Genomic DNA, 26,168 nt, shown 5'->3' on the forward strand with positions numbered 1-26,168 from the left:
TGTGCCCAAAGCAGAACCTGCTGCGCTAGCCTGTTCAGGCAGTGCGAACGCAGTCCACCCTGGTGATTTATGAGACTACTGCCGTGTTGTCCACCTGCATTAGGACATGATAGCCTCTTAACTGCTGGAAGAAGGGCCAGATATACAGGCTTCATTTCGAGGCAATTGATGTTCCATTCAAGAAGATGACCTCTCCAGATCCCTTGGGCTGGATGCCCATCCAAGACCGCACCCCAACCCGTGAGGGAAACGTTGTTAATGAAAATGTCATTAGCATCCCAAAGTCAGAAACCAGGGTCTGAACCACATAGGTATTTGCCTCTGGGGATTGGCCCTTGGATTAAATCCCCTGGCTCTGAGCCACAACTGAAATGAGAGATTTTTGTCAGTAGCTTCCATGCTGCCAGCTTCTCCAAAAGGGGCACTCATTTTGACTGTTCATTTTGTTGGGGGGATATTAGATGTTTGGCGTCCTGAAATGTGGCAGGAGGTGACCAAACACTTAAAGTTTTGCTGGAAACTGCTGCTCCCCGAAACACCAGTGGTGGCAGAGATTGAACAACGGCCTCCTGAGGGTGCAAGGAAGGAGTCTTTATTCTCTGTTGGATTTGAACCCACCCTTCCCCACAGTCCTGGGCACTCAAGGCTCTGGACTTTTTCTTGTCTCTTTGAGGCAGACTGTGAAGTGCAGCATAGAGCATAGAGACTGGGGTGCTGCTTGACTTACCACACACTCTTTTTGTGCTTTACTCCTCAAAGGAACCGGACCTGGTCGGGACCGGGTGGCCAATGGCCCTGACTCTTGAGCACAGTGGGGAAGAAATCTCACAAATGCTTCCTCATAACCTAGTGGTGATGGTGTTGACAGTGTCGCCAAATAGGCCTGATGGTAAGATGGGGGTATCAAGGAGGAAAGGGTGGTCTTTGTCCTTGATGCCCGTGAGGTTGAGCGACAGATGTCTCTCCATGGAAACCATGGCAGCCATAAAATGGCCCATGGCACCGGCCGTCTGCTTGGTCACACGGAGAGACAGATCTGTTGCCCAGCAAAGTTCTAAAAATGCCTTGATTGACCTACCTGTGTTAAAGTCTTTCAGCAGGTCAGCCTGGTATGCTTGCAGAACAGTCGAACAGCACCAGCCTGACCCCCTGCTTGAAAGGATTTCCCCAGCAGTGAAGATGTTACTCTGCATGGCTTGGTGGGGAGAGTTGCTTTCTTTAGTGATGATGAGCTACCAGGAGAGAGATAGCCCCTGAGCATCTCTTCAATCTGGGTCATCATCATATAGCCCTGCACTTTCGCATCAACAATAGTCGAGTAGATCAACGTCGATGGCACAAAAAACACGGGCCGAATATGGTTTATTCCATGAACGAGTTACCACGTAATGGAGGTCACTGAAGAAAGAAACCTGTCGTCAAGCATAGAGCGTTTGGGGGTCTCTTGCTCCTTTGGTCAATCTATATGTAACCACTCGGCTGCCCAGGTAACCACCTTGAGTAGCTCTTCATATGCTCTGTCACCACGAGAGGAGCGCTTTGAGTTGGCACACTCCATCTCAGCGGAAGCAAGAGTTGAAGTCTCCTCTGCCCGTTCAGAAGAATCGCTGGAGTGCACTTGAGAAGTGGATGGAATGACCTCCTGATCCAGTGAGAGTGCGAAAGAAAGGGGCGGGACCGTCTCACACGCCTCAGCCAGATTGACAGACGATCCCCAGGATCTTGCTGAGTGCAAAGCACTTTGATAGAGAGGAGATCACAGTGCTCGCATTCTCCCTCGAGCCCGAGGACAGCATGCTCTTCCCCCAAACACTCAAAGCAGAAAGAATGGAGATAGTCTTTAGAGAGCAGTCTCTGACAAGGAGGCAAACAACTCCTCTCAAGATCTGCCATCGTTTTTTTTTTTTTTTACTACTTCGCTTCCTGCTTGGCTTTCTTTTTAAGGAACCTTTTTTTTTTTTTTTTTTTTTTTTTTTTTTTTTTTTTACTGCCACGCAGCGTTTAACACGTGCTCTCACACACACAACAATGCGTTCCTTGAAGACAGAGGATGTTTCAGTTTCAGGCCTATTTACAACAAGTGACGTCAACTAACCGAGTTTATTTAAGCCAAACTTTGGCGTGTTTGACACACATGCTTCAACAACCAGTCGAACAAAGAATGTTCTAAATAGCGCTATTGAGCACAGCATCGAGAGTAGCTTTTGATAAGGCAACATAAATTTAAATAAAAATATTATACTATAAAAATACTATATAAAAATACCTTTTGAATTTCTGAACATATAATTTCTTATAAACTATTTTAAACATTAAAAATTATGTTCAGGTGTGTCTTGTCATTACCCTCATTTATGTTCATCTTATACGTTGCATTCAGTTCAGTGCTTGATTGTCCGGTCTCGTCGATGTGTACGTGTATCTTTGCCTTCTCCCTATGGATTACCCCTATGTGGATTATTAAAGACTTTGTATCATCATCTTCCTCGATACATGCTTCTCTCCTGCACCACAACCTGACATAAAGTGTTACATTTAAAAATCTGCATTAATTGGAAATTTTGCTTTACTAGAAATTAACAGAATTATTATTATTATTATTTTTTATCATAACTCAATAATAAAACTTTACTTCTATTTGAACTTACATTATGAACGAGGAATCTCACCCTTTTCAAATTTGCAACCATGAGTTGTTATTCAAGTCTGAGGAGACATTTTTAGCATGATTTGGTAGCAATTTGACCTTTAAAAATAGGGAAGGAGGAGGTCTTTGCTGCAAACTGGAGCGTAGCTAACCTTTTGGGTTTTTGAAAGGTTTCTGAAATACTTTCTTTAATCACAATGAAAGAAAATTGAAAATTGTCTCTATAAGATTAACACCAGCTCCAGTGGTGGAGGTCTTGGGTTGAAACCAGTCTACAGCTCTCCACATTAGAGGAGGCTCTCTTTAAAAGCCAAATGTCAGGGATGTGTTGATAACAGTGAGAGCAGGTCTGGAGAGATATCTTGAGTTGAGAATTGTGAGAGATTAATGCTGTAAATGTTTCATCCATTTCTTCACACTTTGTCTTTTCCTCACCCATGGCCTTTCCTCACTATTTCTCCTTGCTTTTTCAGCCGCCCTACCTTGTTCTCATTGTAGGGTGTTAACAAAGGCCTCCTGAAGTGAATTGATGTGTTTTTGTAAGAACAATATCCATATTTAAACCTTTAAAAACCTTAATCTCTAGCTGTTGAGAATATTATAGTATCGTGAGAATCAAGTTTTGTTTACTTCCTGTTGGCCTTCTGTAGCAAATTGTAGCTCCGTGTAGCTGTTTTTATTTTATTTTTTTCTCTAGAATCTTTATCTTACTATCACTCTCTGTTTTTTAAAGTGGTAAAATATAACTTAATTCACACCATATTTCTGATATTATCGATCAATCTTATCAGATTAACTTTGATCGTTCACTTTTATTTTATTTACGTGAGTGCAGTACACCTGCAAAGCGTTAGCACTCGTTAGCTTGTCATTAGCGTTTTCATTCGAACCTATCGCTGTTTTCTTTTCTCCTCTCCCTCGCTCCAGTTTTTCACAAGTTCATCAAACAACCGCAGTAAGAATTTTCATCAAGCACGGTGAGTAATGGCTTCTCCTATCATTGTTTCTTGCACCTCTTGCCACATGTACAGTTTATCTATCTCTGTCGCTGATGAGGGATTCACATGTGATAAATGCAGGGAAATAGTTAGGCTGACAGAGAAGATTTCAGAATTAGAGACACGCATCCAAACTTTAATTGAGGACAGTAAGAATGTTAGGGCTCTAGATACAGCTTTGGATGCGTCTAGCTCAGGGATTCCTGTACATTGTTCGGTTCCGGAAACAGAGCCCCAGCAGCAGGGCAACTGGGTGACGGTGAGGCAGCGTAGTCGTGGGTCAAAACACCGCTCTTCTGTTCCGATCAAAACATTAAACAGGTTCTCCCCACTCAGTGATTCACCCACTGAGAAACCTGATGAAAGTGCTCTAGTTATTGGTGATTCTATTGTACGGAACGTGAATATAGAGACACCAGCCACCATAGTCAAATGTTTACCGGGAGCCAGAGCGCCTGACATCTTGGCAAATTTAAAAGTGCTGGCTAATGCTAAACGTAAATACAGTAAGATTGTTATTCATGCCGGCGCTAATGATGTTCGACTTCGCCAGTCGGAGATCACTAAAAATAACATTAAAGAGGTGTGTGAACTTGCAAGCACGATGTCAGACACTGTAATATGCTCTGGTCCCCTCCCTGCTTACCGTGGTGATGAGATGCATAGCAGATTGTCATCACTCAATGGCTGGATGTCTAAGTGGTGCCCACAGAATAACATAGGTTTCATAGACAATTGGACGAGCTTTTGGGGCAGACCTGACCTGTTGAAAAGAGATGGTCTTCATCCCTCCTGGGGTGGCGCCACTTTTCTCTCTAGAAATATGGCAAATAGTCTTAGTGTTTATACTTGACTAACTGGGGCCCAGGTCAGGAAGCAGACAGACTGGCTAAACCGACCGTCTGCTAGCTGCCTCCCGTCACAGAGGTCAGTTAATTCTCAGCACATAGAGACTTTTTCACCTAGATATCACACTATAGAGACTGTGTCTGTTCCCCGAACTAGAAAATACAAAAAACGTCCAAACCAAGTTAAGATTAACAATTTAATTGAGGTTCAACAAATAAAAAACAGAAGCAATATGGATAAACAAATGATAAAGCTTGGCTTATTGAATATCAGATCCCTTTCTACGAAAACACTTTTTGTAAATAATATGATCACTGATCATAATATAGATGTACTCTGTTTGACAGAAACCTGGCTAAAACCTGATGATTACATTATTTTAAATGAGTCCACCCCCCAAGACTACTGTTATAAACATGAGCCACGTCTAAAAGGCAAAGGTGGAGGTCTTGCTTCAATTTATAACAACGTTTTCAGGATTTCTCAGAGGGCAGGCTTCAAGTATAACTCATTTGAAGTAATGGTACTTCATATAACATTATCCAAAGAAACAAATGTTAATGATAAATCCCCTGTTATGTTTGTATTGGCTACTGTATACAGGCCACCAGGGCACCATACAGACTTTATTAAAGAGTTTGGTGATTTTACATCCAAGTTAGTTCTGGCTGCAGATAAAGTTTTAATAGTTGGTGATTTTAATATCCATGTTGATAATGAAAACGATGCATTGGGATCAGCATTTATAGACATTCTGAACTCTATTGGTGTGAGACAACACGTTTCAGGACCTACTCATTGTCGAAATCATACTCTAGATTTAATACTGTCACATGGAATTGATGTTGATGGTGTTGAAATTATTCAGCCAAGTGATGATATCTCAGATCATTATTTAGTTCTTTGCAAAATTCATATAGCCAAAATTGTAAATTCTACTTCTTGTTACAAGTATGGAAGAACCATCACTTCTACCACAAAAGACTGCTTTTTAAGTTATCTTCCTGATGTATCCAAATTCCTTAGCATATCCAAAACCTCAGAACAACTTGATGATGTAACAGAAACTATGGACTCTCTCTTTTCTAGCACTTTAAATAAAGTTGCTCCTTTACGCTTAAGGAAGGTTAAGGAAAACAGTTTGACACCATGGTATAATGAGCATACTCGCACCCTAAAGAGAGCAGCCCGAAAAATAGAGCGCAGCTGGAGGAAAACAAAACTAGAGGTATTTCGTATTGCTTGGCGGGAAAGTAACATATCCTACAGAAAAGCATTAAAAACTGCTAGATCCGATTACTTTTCTTCTCTTTTAGAAGAAAACAAACATAACCCCAGGTATTTATTCAATACAGTGGCTAAATTAACGAAAAATAAAGCCTCAACAAGTGTTGACATTTCCCAACACCACAGCAGTAATGACTTTATGAACTACTTTACTTCTAAAATCAATACTATTAGAGATAAAATTGCAACCATTCAGCCGTCAGCTACAGTATCACATCAGACAGTGCACTATAGATCCCCTGAGGAACAGTTCCACTCATTCTCTACTATAGGAGAGGAAGAATTGTATAAACTTGTTAAATCATCTAAACCAACAACATGTATGTTAGACCCTATACCATCTAAGCTCCTGAAAGAGGTGCTTCCAGAGGTCATAGATCCTCTTCTGACTATTATTAATTCCTCATTGTCATTAGGACATGTCCCCAAAACCTTCAAACTGGCTGTTATTAAGCCTCTCATCAAAAAACCACAACTTGACCCCAAAGAACTAGTTAATTATAGACCAATCTCAAATCTCCCTTTTCTGTCCAAGATACTAGAAAAGGTGGTATCCACACAATTATATTCCTTCTTAGAGAAAAATGGTATATGTGAGGATTTCCAGTCAGGATTTAGACCGTATCATAGTACTGAGACTGCTCTTCTTAGAGTTACAAATGATCTGCTCTTATCATCTGATCGTGGGTGTATCTCTCTATTAGTTTTATTGGATCTTAGTGCTGCGTTTGACACAATTGACCACAACATTCTTTTGCATAGACTTGAATACTTTGTTGGCATCAGTGGAAGTGCATTAGCATGGTTTAAATCGTACTTATATGACCGCCATCAGTTCGTAGCAGTGAATGAAGATGTATCCTATCGATCACAAGTGCAGTATGGAGTACCTCAAGGCTCAGTACTAGGGCCGCTACTCTTCAACGCTTTATATGTTACCCTTGGGAGATATCATCAGGAAACATGGTGTTAGCTTTCACTGTTATGCTGATGATACTCAGCTCTATATTTCTTCGCAGCCCGGTGAAACACACCAATTTGAAAAACTAATGGATTGCATAGTCGATATAAAAAACTGGATGACGAGTAATTTCTTACTGCTAAATTCTGAAAAAACAGAGGTGTTAATTATAGGACCTAAAAACTCTGCTTGTAATAACCTGGAACACTGTCTAAGACTTGATGGTTGCTCTGTCAATTCTTCATCATCAGTTAGGAACCTAGGTGTGCTACTTGATCGCAATCTTTCCTTAGAAAGCCACGTTTCTAGCATTTGTAAAACTGCATTTTTCCATCTCAAAAATATATCTAAATTACGGCCTATGCTCTCAATGTCAAATGCAGAAATGTTAATCCATGCATTTATGACCTCAAGGTTAGATTATTGTAATGCTTTATTGGGTGGTTGTTGTGCACGCTTAGTAAACAAACTACAGCTAGTCCAAAATGCAGCAGCAAGAGTTCTTACTAGAACCAGGAAGTATGACCATATTAGCCCGGTCCTGTCAACACTGCACTGGCTCCCTATCAAGCATCGCATAGATTTTAAAATATTGCTTATTACTTATAAAGCCCTGAATGGTTTAGCACCTAAGTATTTGAATGAGCTCCTTTTACATTATAATCCTCTACGTCCGCTACGTTCTCAAAACTCAGGCAATTTGATAATACCTAGAATATCAAAATCAACTGCAGGCGGCAGATCCTTTTCCTATTTGGCGCCCAAACTCTGGAATAACCTACCTAACATTGTTCGGGAGGCAGACACACTCTTGCAGTTTAAATCTAGATTAAAGACCCATCTCTTTAACCTGGCATACACATAACATACTAATATGCTTTTATTATACAAATCCGTTAAAGGATTTTTAGGCTGCATTAATTAGGTAAACCGGAACCGGAAACACTTCCCATAACAACCTATGTACTTGCTACATCATTAGAAGAATGGCATCTACGCTAATATTTGTCTGTTTCTCTCTTGTTCCGAGGTCACCGTGGCCACCAGATCCAGTCTGTGTCCAGATCAGAGGGTCACTGCAGTCACCCGGATCCAGTACGTATCCAGACCAGATGGTGGATCAGCACCTAGAAAGGACCTCTACATCCCTGAAAGACAGCGGAGACCAGGACAACTAGAGCCCCAGATACAGATCCCCTGTAAAGACCTTGTCTCAGAGGAGCACCAGGACAAGACCACAGGAAACAGATGATTCTTCTGCACAATCTGACTTTGCTGCAGCCTGGAATTGAACTACTGGTTTCGTCTGGTCAGAGGAGAACTGGCCCCCCAACTGAGCCTGGTTTCTCCCAAGGTTTTTTTCTCCATTCTGTCACCGATGGAGTTTCGGTTCCTTGCCGCTGTCGCCTCTGGCTTGCTTAGTTGGGGACACTTCATCTACAGCGATATCGTTGACTTGATTGCAAATAAATGCACAGACACTATTTAACTGAACAGAGATGACATAACTGAATCCAATGATGAACTGCCTTTAACTCTCATTTTTGCATTATTGACACTGTTTTCCTAATGAATGTTGTTCAGTTGCTTTGATGCAATGTATTTTGTTTAAAGCGCTATATAAATAAAGGTGACATTGACATTGACATTGACATTACAGGAGCAATGGAAGCAAAGTTTCCTTTGTTTTGCAAAGGAAAACTAGTCTTCTCTTGGCTTGTATCGGAATCCTCCAACATGTTTTTTTTTACAAATCCTAGATTTATACTTCTAATAGATGAGCTATTTTTGTTTGCTTGCTCCTCTGCACGTCCATGTCACTACTCAATGGATTTTTAAATATGGACTTATTAACCCTCTGGAACCGTGTTGAGTACTTTTTTTTGAACGATGGATGGATGCAGTAAATTTTTCGCTGCATGAGATCATGATGTGTGGCCTGATAGTGTCATGGCTTGCTGGACATAGCAACAGTATCTAAGGGGGGGCTTGTTTTGTGATGGGGTAATTTTGGCTGGTGAGATCAAGGAGAGTCTCTAACATGGAACGCTCAACATGTGCAGCCGAATAACTCTTGTGCACTTCAGATAAACTTGCCAGTAAACTGATTAGCTTAATAAGGCAGCTCGAGGGACAGATGTGAAGAAGGACATAACATCACATGCGTTCTGCAGTCTAAAAGGGTTTAATTGTTTACAGTTGATGGATTTTCAAACCAGAATCATGTAAAAATGTGCCTCTACCTATAGCTCTGCAAAACTATAAAAACATACCTACGTATACATGCAATTCACTGCAATTTCCAGCTGAAATGAACACTAGTGGCAGTAAAAGAACATGAATGTTTACTCTATATGTATGGCATTTCTGATTGCATGATACAGCATTAGATTTATGATTTGAAGTCTTGTGAAACACAATTCATGATAAAAGTTAAGCTAAAAGTAAGCTAAAATGACATGATTGTGTCAGCAAATGTCATGTTTGCCTTTGTTAACACTATCGGTTAGGTTGGGGGTCTGGTTTAATTTAAGTGGTCCAACGGCAAATGTGATAGAGCATTTACCTTTTAGACCCACTAACTGGACAATTCACTTTTAAAGTGACACAAAACATGCAAGTATCAACATAATATAATTTTGCCATAGATACGTTTTTCCAATGAACCTTGGTTTGTAGATTTTACAGCTAAATAATCTGTGATGTAACAATTTAATGTGTAATTTAAAATAATTACTATACAGTACATGTATCTGTTATTATATAAGGAGAAGCTATTTTGCTTGAAGCAAACCGTATGTTGTTTATTCCTTGATATCATCTATTATGCATTAGAAGCATCTTATGTTAGATTACTTATGTAATGCCAACACACATAATATGGAGTATAAATAGTTTACAGATGAACATATGCACAAATATGGCACATATAAGTCCTACTTCATCTCTTGGGAAGAAGGCATGTCCCTGCCAAAGGAAACTGAGCATAATTAGAATAATTGGATCAATATCACTACAATATTGTAAGCTAAAGGAATTAGTGCTGTAGATTTTGGTGCAGGTGTTCCTGCGGGCAGAGCGGGATGGCTCTATTGCTATTGTTCATATTTATAACAGTGCTCGTCTGTGATCTAAGTATATTAATTGCTCTCAGTTCTCATTCTTCAGGCCAAGTGATTGTTAGTCGATACATGTTTGCCTGAAATGAAAGCTGGATCATTCGCTGCTGTTTTGTGTGACTAGAGCAGTTTAAAATGTTTGATAATATGATGCAGTTTTCATCTCTCATTCGTGTTGGCTACAGTTTTTTGCAGATCCATGCGCCAGCAGCCCCTGTCTCCATGGCAACTGTAGCCAGGACAGTGAAGGGGATGGGTTTGTGTGTGAGTGCAGTGAGGGTTACAGCGGGGTCCGGTGTGACCTGCCTACTTTGACTTTTGACCTATCCGAGTCCACCTGGGACCTCGCCGAGAGCCTTGTACCAGAACATGCCACGCCTGCCACACCCGCCACACCTGCGACCACCACTCAAGTGTTCCATCCAACCACAATCCCCACCACCACTCAAGCTCCACCCTCCCTGGAGTCATGGCAACCCAAACTGGGTCAAAAAGTGGTGAAGATACTATGGGAGGATCAGCAGGTGAGCAGGTGTGCGTTTGCATACATCAACTGTGCGTTTGTGTAAGCGTGATGTGTCATGATGACTGGATCTGGTCTGGAATGCAGGATTGCTCTTCTGAGAACCTTATTTGTGACCCTGGACCACAAAACCAGTCATCTGACAGCTGAATAAATACGCTTTCCATTGATGTAAGGTTTGTTTAGATAGGACAGTATTTGGCTGATATACAACTATTTGAATAACGGGAATCTGACAATGCAGATTCTTTAACTTTAAGAAAAGTTGACAAAAAAGTTAAAGTTGTTCAAATGAAGTTCTTAGCAATGCATATTACTTATCAAAAATTACATTTTGATATATTTTAAATTCACAAAATATCTTAATGGATCATGATCTTTAGTTAATGTCCTAACAATTTTGGGCATAAAATAAAAATCTAATAATTTTGACCCATACAATGTATTTTAGGCTATTGCTACCAATATATCCCAGCGACTTGAGACACATTTGTGTGTGTGTGTGTGTGTGTGTGTGTGTGTGTGTGTGTGTGTGTGTGTGTGTGTTGTAGGTCACTGATGAAGCCGAATGTGTGAGTACTGCAGGAGGTGAGTCTGCCGGAATGATGACTGTTTCCATGGAGGTCGCCGAGGAAACAGCTGTGAAGTAAGAAACTTCCTCGTGTATTATTTATCTTGGAAAAATATATTAATAATAATAATAATAATAATATTTAAAAATAAAAATAATATCTCAAAATGATCAAAATACGGGTGGAAATATAATTCATCAATTATATATTTTATATGTTTGATTGAATATATAATTCAAATATACATTTAAACCATAGCCACACTTTTGGGGTACATAATTACATAACTATTATGATTACATAACAGATAAATAAAGATTTTAGATCATAATTATTAAAAAGAGCTTTAATATAGTAAATTATTGAATATTATACATTTATTATGACTTCTGTATGATAATAAATATTTAATGCTATCAATTATTAATTAATGTATTAATATTAATGTTACTATGTTAAAAAATAATATAATAAATAAAAGTGCAAAATGCATGAAGCTCTCAGATTTAAGAATAAGTCAAAAGGTATCTTGTTCCTAACCATTATGCTCCCTTTGCATAGTTTGCTACATCATTTCCCTGTCTTCAGTTCATTTACATACTGACATGTGACTGATTCTGATGAGCATTTACAGCATTAATCTCTCTCTCTCTCTCTCTCTCTCTCTCTCTCTCTGTCTCTCTCTCTCTCTCTCTCTCTGTCTCTCTCTCTCTCTCTCTCTCTGTCTCTCTCTCTCTCTCTCTCTGTCTCTCTCTCTCTCTCTCTCTCTCTCTCTCTCTCTCTCTCTCTCTGTCTCTCTCTCTCTCTCTCTCTCTCTCTCTGTCTCTCTCTCTCTCTCCCTCCCTCCCTCACTCTCTCTCTCTCTCTCTCTCTCTCTCTCCCTCCCTCCCTCACTCTCTCTCTCTCTCTCTCTCTCTCTCTCTCTCTCTCTCCCTCTCTCTCTCTCTCTCTCTCTCTCTCTCTCTCTCTGTCTCTCTCTCTCTCTCCCTCCCTCCCTCACTCTCTCTCTCTCTCTCTCTCTCTCTCTCTCCCTCCCTCCCTCACTCTCTCTCTCTCTCTCTCTCTCTCTCTCTCTCTCTCTCTCTCCCTCTCTCTCTCTCTCTGTAGGTTGGTGGGTAATGTGAGTGGCTCTGCTGTGCTGTGGCGTGTAGGTCAGGCTGGTTATGAGCAGTGCTCTGTTGCAGATGGTACAATCATGTGGTTCCATCAGAGTTCAGATGGCCTGGTGCTCCCTGACCAGTCCCTGCAATTCGGACACAACTACTTCATCAGTAAGTGTGTATGTGCCTGCAACATGGAGTAATATATTCTATATATGAAATTATTTGTTTGAAATTTGGACTTTGCCTTTGAAACATCCTTGTGCATATAATGTCTGTTTCCAACTCGTTTGCAATTAAGAATTTTTCCAGACACAATGATGAGTCTTTTATTTGACCCTGTCTGATTCTGTGAGCCAAACAATGTTTGCCCTTGAGGCATTGCTGTGTGTGTGTGTGTGTGTGTGTGTTTGAGAGAGAGAGAGAGAGAGAGAGAGAGAGAGAGAGAATGAATGTGTGTGCGTGTCTAAGGCAAGGCAAGTTTATTTATATAGCACATTCAAAGTGCTTTACATAAAAGAAACTAAAATAGTCACGAAGAAAAATAATACAAAAATAAAAACAAGCAATTTTAAAACTTTAGAAATGATTTCAAAATGGACTTATTTAAAATTAATTTGAAACGGTTAAAAAAATGATTTTACATAAAATACAGTGAATTCGTAAAATACAGTGCAATCGGTTCGGACATCGCACAGTGCTCATTCAATAAATGCACAGCTAAACAGATGGGTTTTGAGTCTAGATTTGAATGAAATGAATTTAAAGACTAGTGTATTAGCACATCTGATCTCTTCTGGAAGCTGATTCCAGCTGCGGGCGGCATAGTAACTAAAGGAGGACTCCCCTTGTTTTGTGTGAGCTCTTGGTATTTCTAACTGACTCGATCCTAGTGATCTGAGTGCTCTGTTAGGTTTTGTAGTCAGTGAGCATATCTGCAATATATTTCGGTCCTAGGTCATTGAGTGATTAATAGACGAGTAAAAGTACTTTAAAATCAATTCTAAATGTAACTGGAAGCCAGTGTAAGGACCTGAGGACTGGTGTGATATGCTCAGATTTTCTGGTTCTAGTCAGAATCCTGGCAGCAGCGTTCTGGATGAGCTGCAGCTGTCTAATGGTCTTTTTGGGAAGGCCGGTGAGGAGCCCATTACAATAGTCCACCCTGCAGGTGATGAAGGCATGAACAAGTTTCTTCAAGTCTTGGCAAAACTGAAGAAAGTCCTGGCCCATCCAACTATTCATTTTACCAATACACTGGCAGATTTATTGACATGGATTTGCCTTGTATAATAAATGTGAATCCGTATTTCTAGATTTATGTGTCTGGGTTAAGAAAGGCAAAACAGGTTGTTAAGTGTGGATTTGATGTGTGTACAATGTGGCTGATAATGATAAAATTGTGGTGTGTAACAAATGATTAAAAAGCTTTTATTATATAATAAAATATTCTAATATATTTAAAATATAATATCTAAATATAAATCGTATATAAATATAAAAAATAAGGTCTCACATTTATTAAAGTATGGAAGTTCTAAGCGGCCATGCAGTATCTTGTTTTCGCGTTATAAAGACTTAATTCTCTCATTATCTTGACACCTCATCAGTTATATTCAGTATATATTCTGTTGGCAGTTTTGTAACTTTTTAGAGAACAACTTTCGTCCTGTCGAGATAACGAGAAAACTAAGTCATTATAACGAGAAAACAACTTTTGTAATGTTGAGAAAGAGAAAATTAAGTCGTTATAATGAGAAAACATGAAGGACAAAAATAAATAATGCATGGCCACTTAGAACTTCCGTAAAGTATAATAAATATTCATAATAAATTCATCATTTATTCATCATTTATCTTTTACATTTTTAATAGTAACTGTTCATTGTGCATTTGTTATCTTTGAATAACTTTGTGTTTTCTTTTCGTAAAACATAACAGCCAAGCATAAAATAAGCTAAAAACAAACCTGCATAACAACACCCTGGGAACCACCCTTGTGATTAAACTCAAACTTTCTTTGGAAATAAATAAATATATATTGCATTACTCTCTATTACAACTATGGACTTTTTGTTTATCTCTCTCCATGTAGGTGTACTTCACGTTGGTGCACCCTCTGGTCCAGAGGTCACCTTGAGGCTGCATCTCAATGTAAAAACCAATAACTGTATGGAGCCCGGCAGTGGATACAGTGACCCACAATGCTCTGGGAAAGGAAAATGCATCACCCACTCCTCTGAGGTAATGACCTCAGATCATAATAAGCATTATGTGCTTTCATGTTTAACCTTTTTAGAGCACTGAAAGGCCAATTTTACACCAATAAATGTGTGCTGCTGTTTTTCATTCCAAAGTGTTGATATAATAGTTACCTTTGATTAGTGTGCATGCTTTCTGTCCAGAGTTTCTGTGAACATTTGATGATGTGTGTTTAAATGTGAATCACAGGACACATTTTACTGCCAGTGTGATGATGGGTATTCTGGGATCTTCTGTGAGGAGTTTGACGCATGTCACCTGAAGCCCTGCGAGAACAACGGCACCTGTGCTGACCTCAGACAGAGAGATGAAGGACAAAACTACACCTGTACCTGCCAACCAGGTGCGTGAGCTTATGTGTGTCTGAGGGTTTCTCAGGAAACTGTGTGAATTACCACGATAGAGTTAAAAGGATTTTTATCATAGTTGCATTATTTAATAGATGTTGCCCTGTTTAGTGTGCAATGCATGATAACTAATAAATGTTTGTTTTGACTGGAATGTTACATATGAATACACTTATTCATCAGCTATATAGATTGTATGGTAGGGGGTAGGGGGGGGGGGGGTGTCCAAACCTATTTAAATGTATTTTTTAATTAAAACGTTAAGCTTTCACTGCCTATTTTTTATTTTATGCTTTATACATTTTTAATAGTTCGCTGTGTTGGTTACGTAAGTTAAAATTACAATATATATGAAAATTAAGATTTTTAAAAGTTTTTAAAGTAAGATTTATAAATATTATATAGCCTTACTGTCTATTATACTCCCAAGGGCTGTGTTTATTTTAATAATAATAATAAAAATACAATAAAAACAGTAATATTGTGAAATATTATTACATTTTAAATAATATGCTGATATAATGCTCAAGAAACATTTATTATTATTGTCTATGATGAAAAGAGTTGTGATGCTTAATAGTTTCGTAAATCGTGATAATCAGATTTTTTTTATGACCAGTATTGATGCCAATTATTTGTGTGTTTGCTATGTCCTTCAAGTGATATTCAGGACCTATATTTGTTTAATGTTTTACTTCTTTTTTATTAATTTCATCTTCATATAACAACAATAAAAACATGGCATGGCATGACAGCTGCAACAAAAAAATATTAACAACAGGCAAACTAAATTGAAGAAGTTTCATGTTTTCAGATGGAGAACAAATGAATAAATAAATAAATGAAAAGGGAGTCTGACAGCTTTGCACAAATGTAATTACTCGTTTTTGATGGAAGAAAGATCAAAAGAAAAGCATGTTGTGTTATTAGTGTTGCTGTAAAATTCCCTTTTCCTAGATAGTTCTACATAAACATCAAACATTTATATTAAAGACATTGAAAACCACCCACAATGTGCTTTTTTTCATGTAATATTAACATGAAAGTATTTGAATAACAGGAACCTACAAAGAAGCAATGACCTTATTAGATATGTTTGTACTGTCTTGTGTCTGTATTTGTGAATAATGGAGGTTAACCTTGGGCAGAGCACATAGCTTTAATGCTCTGATGATGCTTTAAATGAAAAGATAGGCCAGGGAAAGAAAATGAATAACAAAATAAAGGTTGACCAAGAGACATTGAAGGTCTGGGATTTGTGCCTTTGATCATGAACATGAACATGCTGATGGTAAGGCATATCTGTTAGGGTCTAGTGGAAGCACACAAACAAACACTGTTTACCATTCTGTCATAGGACACAGGAGGGCATAAATTATGTTAATAAGTGGTGTTGTAAGAAAAGCAGCCACCTGCATTGCCTGACTAATTCTTGTTGGTTTATAACTGAAGGGTTATAACTGACTCAGGTTATATCAACATTATTAGTTCCCACAAGGATAGTAAAACCTGAAATCACCAACAAGGAAAACAGCTTAATAAACATACTTAATCATGTCTTCATGCAAAATGTTTTTAGAGGGTTTTTAGTTAGATATATATAACAGAACTCATAGGAGAGTTCCAAAAAAAAGAAAAAAAAGTTTACTCGTGTATCAGAGATTGACCGATATAGATGTTTTTATAACCAATGAAAATGATGATAGTTTGTGTTTATTTGTCTGAAAACTGATATGCAAAATTCATGTTTTTTTATGTTTTATTATAAACATCATGCAAACACAACTAGTTCCCTGAAATTATGCATTGTTATGCATTGTTGGTGGATTCTATGTTATAAAACCGATACAGGATTAAGGAAATGTAATTATCAGTTATTTAACCGATTATCGGTCAATCTCTAGTTTATATGATGCATTAAAATTGAATGTGTTTCTAAATTAAGATGTGTTATGTTTTTTTTTTAAGGTTTAGTTTTTAGGGATAAAATATATTTAGCTCAATATAAAAACAAAGTTCCCATTGATATCAAATGTGTATGTGTGTATTAGACATTGACTGATATTGATATTTGAAATTTGACTGATACCAATGCCAGTTATTTGACTGTTAATATGTCTGATAACTGATATGTAGAACTGATATTCATTCAATGTTTTACTTTACTGTAGCAAATGACAAGCACGTCTTATCAACTACTGTCAGTCACCCTTTTTTTAAACACATTTATTTATATTTTAATGGATCTGATATTACCAAACCAATACACCAATATACAATATATTAAGAAAAAGCTATTATCGGTCGCTAAAACAGATTATCGGTTGATCCCTAGTTTGTGTGATGCATTAAAATTTAATGTGTTTTTAAATTAAGATGTGTTACGTATTTTTGTGAAGTTTAGCTTTAAGGATAAAAATATCTTTAGCCCAATGGAAAAACAAAGATCACATCAAAATCAAATGTGTGCTGATATATTCGATATTGACCGATATTGATTACCATTAAGGAAAAGCTATTATCGGTCACTTAAACCAATTATTGGTCAATCTCTAGTGTGTATGATGTATTAAAATATAATGTTTTTGTAAATTCTGATGTGTCATAGAATCTGTGTGTGTGTTTTAGGTTTTGAGGGAGACCGTTGTCAGTCATTGGTAGATCACTGTGTTTCTGGACCCTGCAGGAATGGAGCCACTTGCTCCAGCAGCCTTGAAGGACCTCATTGCTATTGTGCTGAAGGTACTTATTATTAGCTTCCTCTCATGAAATCATGTCTGACACAATCAAATCTGTTTTAGGCTTGTCTCTATGTGTATGCTTGGAAGTGTATTCGTGTGTTAAGCTTGAATTGTCCTGATTCAAGCTCTATTTCTGTTCCTCCTCCTCTAGCTCTCTCTAAGTGTGTCGAGAGTTGCTTTTTTAAACTCTCTTTCTTTCTTCCAATTAATCGTGAGGCACGGCCCAGCGCTGCCCTCTCTCTCAGGAGCGCTGTACTTTCAGCACTAGCTCTCTCTCTAACCAGGGCACATCTCAGTCAGCAGATAGAACAGGGACACAACCACTTCTGCTGTCTGAAGAAGCACTACAATCAGACAAGAAAGGAAATTTGATAGGAGTCCCTTGAACTTTGGTGGCAGAAATGCACTCTTAGGCTAAAATAAATAAATCTTGTGGTATGAACGAGCACCCTAAGCCACCATTTACAACACCATGAATGCTGAAACAGTAATGAAAGTGGCACAATTAGTACATTTTTAACTAGGGTGGTACAGCTCAGGGTACAACAACCACATGAGACAGTTAATAGCTATTTCGGCATCTCAGGGCTAAACCAGCCATTCGAACTATAAAAGGTAATAGAAATGACCGAAAAACTGCAATGAAAGGCATCTGACTGGAATCTAACCTTCATTACCATTCAAGACAGGAAAGACATAGTTCACTCAAAAATGAAAATTCTTTTTAAATCTGTCTGCTTTTATTTATTTTATTTTTTTTACTTTTACAAAGTCACCTTCCAGAGCCTTCCCTCTTTCTTCTCCTCTCTGTTGAAATGAGCTACCGGCCTTCACTCCAACTGCTGAAGCATCACAGTTTTCAAGATGCAGATGAAGACATTCCTTTACCACCAGCATTTAACTACTCTACAACCCTAAACCAATGAATGCTCTTCTCTGCATGTCTCCTCTGCTACCTTCTATAGCTCTAGCTTTCTAATATACATGGCATTGTATACTGTGAATGATGCAAAATTGGTTATTTTCCTCTACTGTAAGTCGCTTTGGACAAAAACATCTGCTAGATGCATAAATATAAATGTATTCTTTCAGTGGAACAAAATATTTGCATTTATGAATCAGCAAGCTTCGATCAAGCTCTCAGGTGAATATGGTACCAGTTGTGTGATGTCTGATGTCTGTGAGGTTTGGTCATCCAAATTAAATGGACGGCTGTTAAGATGCGTTTTTTGCTGGAGCTTTACAATTGTGATCACAATGGTATAGTTTTTGAAAAAAATAAATAAGAGCATACAGGTTTGTAACAACGGGAGGATAAATAAATGATGAAAGCATTTTTATTTTGGGGTGACCTATTCCTCTAATATAGGCAGTGAAGCACATTCATGTCAGCTCTGTCAGGCTGCGAGAGTTTCATTAAGATAATGCATGAAAGCCCTTCCGTAAGGAAAACTGTGGGCGGATCTGCGCACTGAGCTCTATTTCTCTGTGTGTGATTGGCATTTATTGGGGGCATCATAGCCACCAAGCTTGTAATCTGCTGGTGCGTGCATGTTAGAGGAGACTACAAGTGCACAAAAACAAACATAGACTGTGCAAGTGTGCCTGCACACGCTTGTATGCAGAATTCTGGTTGTCTTGACATACGGCCCCTCTTTTTAATGACTTTATTAACAAACAACTGAAACATTTTAAGGAAAATCCAGCGGATCTTAACCCAGTCAAACACCTAGGAGATTTTCAACATTCTCCTTCATCTTCATTGAAATGCATAATATGGGAATACAATGGTGCTCCATCCATCCAATAGAGTTTCAAGAGATTTACAGATTGCCAAGTTGCACTGAATCTGCTCTGGCAGTAATGGTGCCCATTCCTGAAGGTCTTTCCTTTCATTTGTCACTCATCTGTATATAAAGCTGTGTTAGCCAATAGTTCTGGCATTGTGTCCAAAATGTTTGACACATTCATCTCAGAGTGCCACACCCAGATCACAACATCCAGTCAACAGCCGCTCTTACATTTTATTATTCTTCAATAATCCTTTACGCTCAAATGTATGTCACAATGTGTAAGAACAGATCTGTCACTATACTTCCATTTCATTGTGACTTTAAATGTTAGCAGCATCTGCCAAATAAGATCTCATCCATGTTCACAAGTTTTTCTCATCCATTTTTTATTTAGTTTAATCTTATTATTTTTTTTTTTTTTTTTTGTCTGTTGACCCCCTAGCAGCCCCCAAGTTGGAAAAATCCCTAAAAGCTGTTTTTTCCATTTTCACACAAATTGGATTAAACATGGAATATATATATATAAGATCTCATCCATGTTCACAAGTTTTTCTCATCAATTTTCTGTAGTGGTTATTAAGATTTAAGGCTACTGTACATGATTCAGAATCAAATATAAATAAACTGCATGAGACTCAAACTGGTTTCTTTATGCATTACTGCACATCTTAATCTCTTGCTCTTTCTCTCTGTTAGGGTATCAGGGTGCCGTGTGTGAGAAGAAGATTGATCCTTGTGCTTCTGGGCCCTGCCACAATAATGCCAGCTGCTCCCCACAGGGTGCCGGTTTGGGCTTCAGCTGCACCTGTCCTGCAGGTTTCACCGGACCTACCTGCGCCCACCCAGTGGACTTCTGTGCCCTCAACCCATGTGCTCACGGCATCTGCCGCAGCGTCGCCACTAGTTACAGGTGTCTGTGTGTGCCAGGTGAGGATCTCGTTGGTTACTGATCATAGCTGTGCCTCTCCCTTACATTCCTTCCAAGACCGTCTGGTTGCCATGGAAACTGCCTCCTGTGTATTGCATGCTCAGGCATAATTGTCTGTGAAGTGTGACTGCACCAGCTGTGCAGCCAGATCAGTCTATCCACTGATATCACCCTGCTCTGACAAGAGGTGTCCTATGGGACCTAAACATTCTCCGGGGGGATGGCAAGTAATGCTCAGTGGGATTGCACTATGAAGAGGACACTTTTGATGACAAATGCCCGTTCCTGTGAGATTTACACACTCAGTGAACACAAAATGGTCCTCATCAAAACAAATTATCAAATGATTTAAGGGCACCATTCTTGGCCTGGGTTCACGTAAATTTCAGTATCATAATAGTATGCATGGACTGCACTAACCCTAACCAGCATGCGCATGACCTCAGCGTTTTCATAAAATTGCACTTTTGTAGATTACACCAGACGATAATTGTATTGTTTTAAAAAACTTGCACTTTTTGCACAACTTGCATTTCTCACAAACACATTTTCAAAAGTTAGCTTTTTCAGGCCCCCAAAATGCAGTTTTTGTGTGAGTGACCGTGACCTGCCAAAATGCATAAAAAGTTTGAACAACCCAAAACAATTTAATCAGTAATCATAACTTCTGGAGAGAAATGTGTATGTGAGAAATGCGGTATACTTTGAAATACTTTGTGTTCAGTGTTTTTACGTTGACCTTTAGCATCACTATTATTATTACTCTAACTTGGGGTTAGCGACTTAAACAGATCCTTTACTCCAAAGTTTTTTACATGCTAAAGGAAAAAAAAACTCATATTCTTATACTGAAGAAGGGAAACCATTTATAGAGAAAATTGTAGATATTTGTTGGTGGGTTATTTTTAGTTAAAACAGTAAATAATCATCTAGCATCAACACTTAACGCCCTAACAGCTGTATAGCCACTCAAAACTAAGTACTATGTAAAATAATGTAGTGTGCATTGTGTGTGTGTTTGTGTTTGGAACACCCAAGAAGTGCTTAATGCAGATATTTTGCACCTCACGTTATTATATGCTGTTACTTCACTTCGTCAAATATTGTCATGCATACATTTTACAATATAATATGCACAAGATGATATCTATGGATTAAAATATATATATACACACACACACACACACAATACAGGATTTTTTTTTTTTAAACATTACTTAATAGTCATTTGTGATATCAGTTTGCCCCTGTGCACCTAATCCTATAAAACTAAACTAAACACTGCTCTCTAGTGGCTCCCTAGCAATACAGCTTAAGCGCTATCAAGCACATCTGTGACATGCTGTTGATTTCTATAGACAATAATGTTATTTTTTTATCTATTCTCTTAGGTTATCATGGTCTGTACTGTGAGGAGGAGTATAATGAATGCTTGTCTGCTCCCTGTCAGAATTACGCCACATGCAGAGACCTGATCAATGCCTATGAGTGCATCTGCGCCCCACAGTTCACAGGTGTGTTTAATGCACTTGGAGCTAAACATGTCAGTAAAAAAACGACATGATTAATGTGATGTGGGTTATTTCAGGTAAGCACTGTGAGATATATAAGGACCCCTGTCTGAAGCTCAGGTGCCAGAATGGAGGACACTGTGAGAGTGGAGGGAGAAACACATCCTGTGTGTGTCCACCGGGATATATGGGTGAATATTAGTGTTTGTTTAAGTTTGTGTGATATATCTGGGTCACTACTACTGCAAATATTGGGATTTTCAATTTATAATAAGCCACAGACCTCTAAATATGATTATACTTGTGCAAGGGATGAGGATTTTAAAAGGCAGCTATATATTTTCATTTATAAAGTTCATATTGTAAAAAATGCATATTTTTTAAAATATCATTTCGTAAATATTTATTTTATAATAATTGGTTAAATATTTAGCATCATTAATAAAAGTGTTAAGATAATTTCCTGTAACACTGTACTATTTATTAATTTTTAATTTTTTTATTTTAATAAAAAAAATATTGTAGCCTAATACATTTTTTTATTTAGTTTAATCTTATTATTTTATTATTTTTTTTGTCTGTTGACCCCCTAGCAGCCCCCAAGTTGGAAAAATCCCTAAAAGCCGTTTTTTCCATTTTCACACAAATTGGATTAAACATGGAATATATATATATATATATATATATATATATATATATATATATATATATATATATATATATATATATATATATATATATTCAAGATAACCTGCTCTTGTATTGTTTTACATGTGTATTGCACAATTTGCAGCATGCAGCAGATTTATATGCTTTCCTATAGGTCTGTAGGTCTGTATTGTGTCTCAAACAATTTTTTGTCTCTTTGTAGGTGATAACTGTGAGGTTGACGTCAACGAGTGTGAGAGTAACCCCTGTCACCATGGTGGCACCTGCATCGACCAATCAAACGGCTACACCTGTCACTGCCCTCCTGGCTGGGTCGGTGGAAGCTGTGAGATCCGTGAGTTTACGCCAGCCTAATGACCTACAAACACTACACTTAAAGGGATCTGTGGTTCTTGCTCTGCTTGTGGCAGTTCAGACATTTTCCATGACGACTTAGACCTCAAGGACAGCGTTAGGTGTGCACATGGGTAGAGAGCAGATCCACTGAGGAGTGACGTGCTCCTGCCTTTTATGGCAGCTGTGACTCGGCACCATGTGAACCTCCTCACACTCGACTGGGACGTGTGAGGAGGTGGAGCCATGGGACTCTCTGCTATTACTTGCCACTCAGAGACTGTCAGGAATATCCCACTGTGTTTATAGATGTGTATATGTCCTCGCTAGCTGTCGCTCAGTCTGTGGCTGTTATTAAAGCATTTCATTAGCTAGACTGCTGTTGTAAATCTAAGGAACTGCATTGTTCACCCAGAACCCACTAACAAACAATGCCCTGGCAACGATCTAGAACACCCCTAGCAACATTTTAACAGAAGTCATTAGCAACCACATACAGTAGCATTGTGTCATTTCATCAGGACAACACCCAATCACACTTTGTTGTCTATCTTTCTTCATCATTCTCATCTGTCTCTCAGATCTGCAGTGGAAGATGGCTCAGCCGGTCGACTCGCTGACCAACATGCCTCGTCATTCTCTGTACATAATCATCGGCTCTCTGTGCGTGGCTTTCGTCCTGATGCTCATCATCCTCATCGTTGGCATCTGTCGCATCAGCCGCATTGAGTACCAGGGCTCGTCCCGTCATGCCTACCAAGAGTTTTACAACTGCCGCAGTATTGACAGCGATTTCAGCAATGCTATCGCTTCCATTCGCCATGCAAGGTGATATATATGTTTTATATGCCTTTTTAAAAAAAGTTTTCATCTGTGAAACACAACAGAAAATGTTTTAAAGAATATTCAGGTTGCTCTTTCCATTACAACTTAATGAATGAAAAAATGAGACTGTTTCTTTGTAGGTCTGCAACAAACAATCATTTTGATAATCTATTCATCTAACAATTATTAGAACAATTTACTGACTAAGAGACTATTTCACAGAATAATCAGTAGGCTTTGATTGGTTATTCACCTTTTGCAAGTCATTTAAATATTAAGTTATGCATATTATATACATATAGAGCTGCTTTATAGAAGTTGTAATTCTAACTGAAAGCGACATGCCTATGCACGTTCGTGTGCTTTGGAGAGTGATTGATGCAGGGAGGTGCAAACATGCACATCGTTGTGATCAAAAACAATGCTTACTTAACAGCTGCTTTCTCACTGCTTTATTTTTGAGTGTTTATTTTTAAAATGCATAGCACATATTTGCATTTTCATTTAAACGTCAGTCTCAGCAGCGCCAGAATGTTCACTAACATTAAACCTCTGCTTGCTTGTATCAAACTTCACTTTAGCAAATAACGAAAAAGAACTTGTATATATCGGGGCCTTTGCAAATGACAGGATTTTTTTGTTTGTAGTTCCATAAAACGTTCCCACACTCTACTGGCTCAGATTCATTTGCACTTCTCAAAAGCATGACTTCTTCTGTTGGATTGGAGCTGGGAAGGCTGAATTACAGTCTTGCGCTACAGTACCACACTGGTCAAACTTTTTTATTGTTGGCGTTATCGATAATATCAACTTTATGTTTAAGTCCTATTCCTTTGTGTGTGTTACAGGTTTGGGAAGAAATCCAGACCAGCAATGTATGATGCGACTCCCATTAGTTATGAAGATTACAGCCCTGATGACAAGCCTCTAGTCGCACTCATTAAAACTAAAGATTTGTGAGGCAACAAACAAACACACACACACACTACAAACACACAGTCACTATTCCAGCCTTTAGAATTAGCCAATCCATGCAACATTTATTTCCAGAGAACAGGTTTAAAAATTAGTCAAACTTTTGAAATTAATATATTTTATCATTGTGAACCATGAAGCTTTTAATTCACATCAGGCACTAGGAGTGCTGCACAGAATTAGTTTAATGGAATAATCCCAAAAATGTACTTTGTTTGCAGACGCAAATGTTTAGTGGAATGTGAGTAGACGAATAACAAAGCTATGTTGCAAAATGTGTGTGTGTGGGGGGGGGGGGGGTGTTTAACCGAATCCTCCCACCCTCTAGACTCTGATTACAAATTTGATAGCAGCAGTCCAATCAAAAGCTGTAGAATTAGAGAAATAGAGCTCATAGTACATTTAAACTGTAACTTTGTACAGAAGAATTAAAAGATAAGACGATGTAGGCTGCCTTACTGGTGCATGGAACCTTATGTACATTGTTATTTGCTGTTTATTTCTTTGTGCTGTCGTTTCACTAAGAAAAAAAACTCCTGATATATATTTCATAGTGCTTTATAGAACGTTACTTGAAAAGACTTCTGTTCCAGTACACCTGCAGAGCTCCCTAAGGTGTGGTCACGTGTACCTCTGTTCGACAAAAAATAGCTAAATTCGCCAAAATCCAGCCATTTCAATAGGGATCTGTGTTATCTGGAGTTTCACATGAGGGTTTAAAAAATTAATTCTGAGTCTGCATGAAATCAAAATGTACACTATTTATTTTGTTAGCGCACATGACTAGTCTTGAATTATTAAAAGGTTAATTCAATTAATTATTCAATGAAACATCAAAATATAAACAGACGTGCACTTTTACTATAAAAGTTGTTTATGCACAGATTGAAATCAGAGTAACTGGAAAAAATCATAGTGTACCATTTGGGTTTTGACCTTTACTTGATAAAAGAACACAGCTTATGGTGTTTACATGGCCTTACATGTTGTCAGATTCTTAAGCATAATCATAAGATTGTGAATGTAATGCATAAGAGCCATGGAAAGTTCAAGAACTGAAAATGCTACCTGTGTAATGGAAGCTGTAGGCAAAATAATGTGAACAAGTAGGAAACTTTGAAACTTTTAATCTGCACAGAATGTTTATTGGGATCAAAACAGACTTAAAATAGCCTCCAAGAATAAGATTACCTTCCCCATGAGTATCTACTGAGACATTAGTGAGCTCATGGTAAGAGTATTGGAACAAAAGAAGTGTCTCTGCCAGGTCCTGGAGTCTGGTTAAGAACAGTGTATTTCTGCTGTGCGCTTCTGGTGTTCCTTCATTAGGTTCCAGCTCTCTCTTGCTCTTGCTCTCTTAAATTGTATCTGGCTGGATTGGTACTCATACAATGTTTTCATTCTTTCCATTACCCATCTCCCTTTCTCTCTTATCTTCCATGTCTGCTCCTACTTATACGTATTGTACACCTATGGTTATCCTCTTGCTTAGTATAGACAGGTAGAAGTTGCCCATTATGGCTGATCTGGGACTGGTCTTGACGCCTTTTAATGGCTGAATGAATAGTTTGCCTAAAAGTGAATTTACCTCGTGTTGTTCCAAAACCACATTTTATTTCTGTGAAACATAAAAGGAATTATTTTGCAGAATGTCCAAGCTGCTCTTTTTACATGCAATGAAAGCACTGTAAAAAATCACCATAACAGTAGTCCATATGACACATGCAT

The 26,168-nt window shown here is 38.3% G+C and overlaps 1 protein-coding gene across 1 annotated transcript in view; it reads left to right on the forward strand.

Moving 5' to 3' along the window:
* The window catches only part of LOC132155842 (delta and Notch-like epidermal growth factor-related receptor), a 35,906-nt gene extending 10,648 nt beyond the window's left edge, over positions 1-25,258 (forward strand). Inside the window, exons 2-13 of the mRNA XM_059564573.1 lie at positions 10,047-10,385; positions 10,936-11,030; positions 12,064-12,227; positions 14,152-14,300; positions 14,508-14,661; positions 17,294-17,407; positions 19,896-20,126; positions 21,519-21,641; positions 21,716-21,829; positions 22,510-22,641; positions 23,222-23,468; positions 24,314-25,258. Of these exons, the coding sequence (XP_059420556.1) occupies positions 10,047-10,385; positions 10,936-11,030; positions 12,064-12,227; positions 14,152-14,300; positions 14,508-14,661; positions 17,294-17,407; positions 19,896-20,126; positions 21,519-21,641; positions 21,716-21,829; positions 22,510-22,641; positions 23,222-23,468; positions 24,314-24,425 (1,974 nt within the window). The 3' untranslated portion in view covers positions 24,426-25,258. The remainder of the gene's footprint in view (positions 1-10,046; positions 10,386-10,935; positions 11,031-12,063; positions 12,228-14,151; positions 14,301-14,507; positions 14,662-17,293; positions 17,408-19,895; positions 20,127-21,518; positions 21,642-21,715; positions 21,830-22,509; positions 22,642-23,221; positions 23,469-24,313) is intronic.
* Positions 25,259-26,168: the final 910 nt, after the last annotated feature.

Source organism: Carassius carassius, chromosome 13 (genome assembly GCF_963082965.1).
Source record: "Carassius carassius chromosome 13, fCarCar2.1, whole genome shotgun sequence".
Taxonomy (NCBI): Eukaryota; Metazoa; Chordata; class Actinopteri; order Cypriniformes; family Cyprinidae; genus Carassius; species Carassius carassius.